The sequence below is a fragment of the Colobus angolensis genome, unplaced genomic scaffold, assembly GCF_000951035.1.
Source record: "Colobus angolensis palliatus isolate OR3802 unplaced genomic scaffold, Cang.pa_1.0 Scaffold149, whole genome shotgun sequence".
Classification (NCBI taxonomy): domain Eukaryota; kingdom Metazoa; phylum Chordata; class Mammalia; order Primates; family Cercopithecidae; genus Colobus; species Colobus angolensis.
The window spans coordinates 1,584,792-1,589,564 of NW_012114588.1; the positions used below are offsets into that span (position 1 = coordinate 1,584,792).

Below are 4,773 nucleotides of genomic sequence, written 5' to 3' on the forward strand. Positions count from 1 at the left end.
TGAACCCGGGAGGCGGAGCTTGCAGTGAGCCGAGATCACACCACTGCACTCCAGCCTGGGCGACAGAGCGAGACTCCGTCTCAAAAAAAAAAAATAAAACTGAAAGCAGTGGCTTATCTGGCCACCAATTATGCCTATTTAATACTCGGGAAAAGGAAAATTTAAACAATGTAAAGAAGGATAAATTCTACATCAACTGAGAAAAGCTAGTATGTGGAGAAGATGTGACACTTCTCATTTGTCATCCACATAGGATTGCTGTTTCCCGCGGCCCTCTCAAACCCTGTGCTCTAGATGCTTTCTTCTCAAGACTGCCCCAGGAAAACACTTTTTTGTGAATCTTCAGTTTTAATACCTCCAAACTTCAATGTGTCTTTTCAGTACTTGGAAAGGGCCACAGTACAAGAGATTGAAGTCTGACCCCTCCATACCTATAGCCCTCAGATTGCTACTGGTGCCACCAAGAGGCTGCTTTGGGTTCTGCCATCCCTCTTCCCTCAGAATGTGCCTTGGCCTTCCCATCGGTCCTAGTGCAGTTTATAAAGCTTTTGTACAGGTTTTATCACAGAAAATGGAGTTAAATGTGATCTAAATTAAATGTGATTACTATATAGTAAGCCACTAATATTATTTGCTACAGCTCATAATTGTTGAAGTATTACCCATTGAGCATTAATGTCACCTATTTAATGTGTTTTCACTCATACCCTCAAACTTAAGGCAGGATAGTGTTGACCAGATGAATCTGTTTTTTGGAACTGTTGCTATTCTAATCAGGCATGTTTTTCATGGAAAACATCTGTTTGGTTAACTGATGTCTGAAGTGACAATAATAGTGAGTTGACCTTTGTCCTGCAGTCTCCTAAAAAGAGCGGCATCTCCACCTGGTGTTAGCTCTGGGGGAAAGGGCATGTTGCCTGTGTTGAAAGCAGCCTCAAAGGCGTCCGTGTTTTTACAGTGGCTCCTCTGGCCTGTGCCGGGAAGGTATGGCTGCAGAGCACTGTGAATGAGTTCACCTTTCCCCAGGGAACCCCAAGAATGCTGCAGTGCCAGCAATACAGGAATCAGGGATTTGGAGCACTTGGCAAAAACATGCCAGTGTTCTCAGACTGGTGAACTAATTTGGAAGACAACAAGTGCATACTGCTGGTCTCTCCCCCGAACTGAAAATGTTTTCTTTTTCTCCATTTTTTCTTCATGGAAGGGGTGTCCTTCTGATGGATTTTTCTATTTGGCAGTAAATCTTTGTATTGGGTCCACTTTAACTGTGTAGTTATTTTTATTTCAGACTAATAATAGGGAGAGAGAGAGAAAAAAATAACATCTCACTATCTGTGAAGATAACTAAATATAGCCCATTGGTTCAACAGATTTTTCCAGAGTATCTTCTATGTGTCGAGACCTGTGGGAAAACACTTGCTGTCTGGTGGGGGGAGAGGCATATAACTATATTATTACAGTGAAATCATTGCTGTTAAGGAAAAAAACATTGCTAGTAATGTGGGAACACACAACTGTCAGGGTAAGTCAGGAAAGACTGCCTGGAAGAGGTGACATTTGAATCCACAACAGACTCTTAGGTAACTATGCCAGCAACAGGCTTTCGCACTAACTGTGGAAGCTTGAGTCTGCTAATTTTTTTCTGTGCAAAATGACATTGTTTTTATTTTTAGTAAAAAGCTTTTACAAAGGAAGAGGAGTTAATTGAATTCACTTCTTCACTCTCTTTAAAGCATTCTTGCACATACGTCCATATAGCTAAGTGATCAGGGTCAGTTAATTTTTCAGTCATTTTTGAAATAAAATCTAAAGTAGGATGAGTTAATTTTTCAGTCATTTTTGAAATAAAATCTAAAATACCCTCTGTGTGATACGGAAAAGGTTCTTGACAAGGAAATGTAAATAAAAGAATCTGCTTAAGTGGAATGCTTCTTTCTATAGGATCCACATTGGGCTCTTGAAACAGATTCTGATAAAACCATTTAATACAGTGTTCACGAGTCTTTTTATTTTTTTATGAAGCTTTTTGCATCGCCATGATGAAGCATTCTCCACGGAGCCCCTCAAAAACAATGGCAGAGGAAGTCCCCTGGGCTTTTATCATGTGCAGAATGTAAGTGACCAGACTTTTTTTTGCCAAACGTATGTTTTTCTGGTACCTTGGTTTTCTCAGCCAAGGAAGGGTGATAAGAAGAGGTACAAGTCACTGGCTGTGCAGGGGGGGCGTAGACAATAGAGGGCGTGGCTAGAGTGGTGAGGTCATCCACAGTGGCCTGAGCAGCAAGCCTTCTTGTCTGTATTACAATGGGCCTAGTGAGTGGAATGTGGGTTGGTCTGCCAATAAAATCTTCCATCAGTTTGAATGCAATGAGTTGTTTTAGTGTTTCTGTCCTAGAAAAATAAGCATGCTTAATAAGAGTTTTGTTAAAGTGAATGCATTGTCCTTTAAACCCTAAGATACTTACGTTGCTCAATTGCAAATAACATAAAAAATATCAAATACCTTCTATAGCTAAATTAAGATTTAGAGTCTGTTTTCCTTGCAACTGGTGGTATAATTAACACATTAATGCCCTTTACAACTGTATTCCTACGTGAAGTAAGAAAACAGATCCTTCCCTCTCTTACATGGAATTTCACTCAAGCTGTGTTCCAGAGTCATTATCCTCATCACAATAGCTAACATTCACTTGAGAGTTTATTTTGTGTTAGTCACTGTTCTGAGAGTTTTTGTGTAATTTAGTCTTTCCCTTTATACCATAGATTAAGATAATCCCTGTGTTAGCTGAGATGACTGAAGCATAGAGCAATTAAAGTCACTCATCAGGCCAGGCACAGTGGCTCACACCTGTAATCCCAGCACTCTGGGAGGCCAAGGCAGGTGGATCACTTGAGGTCAGGAGTTTGTGACCAACCTGGCCAACATGGTGAAACCCCATCTGAGGCACAAGAAATGCTTGAACCTAGGAGGGGGAGGTTGCAGTGAGTCGAGATTGCGCCACTGCACTCCAGACTGGGCAACAAAGCGAGACTCCATCTCAAAAAAAAAAAAAAAAGTAGTAATAAAAATAAAGTTACTCATCAGTGTTACAAGAGGCAGAGATAGGACTCCAGCTCAGAGAAATGTAGCTCTGGCATACAGGATCTTCACTACTACATGAAACTGTCTCTCATTCTCTTGCTAACCATGTCTGCTCTCTAAAGTAAGAGAGGAAAGGAGAACTTCAAAGATGGAAAAAGCAAACACAAAATATGCTATCTTCTTTTTCATGTTCATATAAATATAAGCAAGCATGTATCTGATAAACTTTGATCAGCTGCTTTGCACAAGGATTGTGCCTGACAACTGGGGAATGCAGATGAATCTCAGATGCTCCCAGTGAGCTTCGAATTACGATAGGGGAAATAAAATGCATACATAAACACCAGTCATGCAAAGATGAACATGAGAAAATATTCACTAAATGCAGTGGGAGTGGAGAAAGGGAAAGTTATTTATATGAATGGAAAACTAACTTAAAATAGTTACTTTTTGTTGGGGAGGATAGTTGGGGGGAGAAAGGGGATAGGAAGCTCCCTGAAGGATGTAGTATAAGCAAGAAAAGGTGTGTCAAACTTGGCATTGTGCCTGGCACATAGGCCATAGTCAGTACATGCATGGATGTATGGAAGTGCCTTCCAGGCAGGGTTGCAGGCTGGGCCAGTCCTCGGCACAGCAGAAGAGAGAGCAGGTGCAAGGAGCAGCAGGTGAGTGAGTGAGCCAGAATGGTAAGCATGGGAAGGGGAACAGGGGCCAAGATCAGTTGAGGCAAATTATGGAAGATCTTGAATACCTGAAGCTTGGAAAAATTACTTTAGAATTAAAAACAACATAGGGGATCCCCTGTTTTTTTGTTGCAAGAGGCCCAGCAGATTCTGGACACTCAGCAGTAGTAAAGTTGGACCAGGCATAGTGGCTCATGCCTGTAATCCAGCACTTCGGGAGCTGAGGCGGAAGGATCAGTTCAGCGCATGAGTTAAAGATCGATCTGGGAAACATAGTGAGATGCTGTCTCTACAAAAAATTGTTTTAAATTAGCCAAGCATGGTGGTGCATGCCTGTAGTCCTAGCTACTCCGGAGCCTGAGGCAGGAAGATTGCTTGAGCCTGGGAGGGTGAGGCTCAATGAGCCTTGTTCGTGCGCTACAGAGCAAGACCTTGTCTCAAAAACAAACAGACAAAAAAAATCAAAATACCTAAAGTTCTGATTGAAGCAGAAATCTGTATTTTCTTGTAATCTTTTCCTAATCTTGCTTGGCTGTAGATTGCAGTGGAGATCACTGAATCGTTTGTGGATTACATCAAAACCAAGCCTATTGTATTTGAAGTCTTTGGGCATTATCAGCAGCACCCGCTTCATCTGCAAGGACAGGAACTTAACAGGTTTGGCCCAGATAAGCAAACATTTTTGATGGTATTGTTTTGATTTTTAGTTTCTCAATTGCTGGAAAGGAAGAAATCTTTTGAGGGATTTAGAAACTTCACCATCATCTTATAGCTACCTAATCACTGATTTTAGATAGAACAAATTAAATTTTGACCGGGTGATCTCAAATACCATCTTTTTATAGGAAGAGACTTTGAATATGGTAGAAATTTGAGGTGATAGGAATATAACATGAAAATTGTCAAAAATTGTTCCTGGCCGGGCACGGTGGCTCAAGCCTGTAATCCCAGCACTTTGGGAGGCCGAGACAGGCAGATCACGAGGTCAGGAGATCGAGACCATCCTGG

The 4,773-nt window shown here is 41.4% G+C and overlaps 1 protein-coding gene across 1 annotated transcript in view; it reads left to right on the plus strand.

Annotated features, from left to right (window-relative positions):
• KIF1B (kinesin family member 1B) overlaps positions 1-4,773 on the plus strand; it is a 187,697-nt gene that overhangs the window by 127,993 nt on the left and 54,931 nt on the right. The window contains exons 28-29 of the mRNA XM_011935843.1: positions 2,023-2,113; positions 4,304-4,422. Of these exons, the coding sequence (XP_011791233.1) occupies positions 2,023-2,113; positions 4,304-4,422 (210 nt within the window). The remainder of the gene's footprint in view (positions 1-2,022; positions 2,114-4,303; positions 4,423-4,773) is intronic.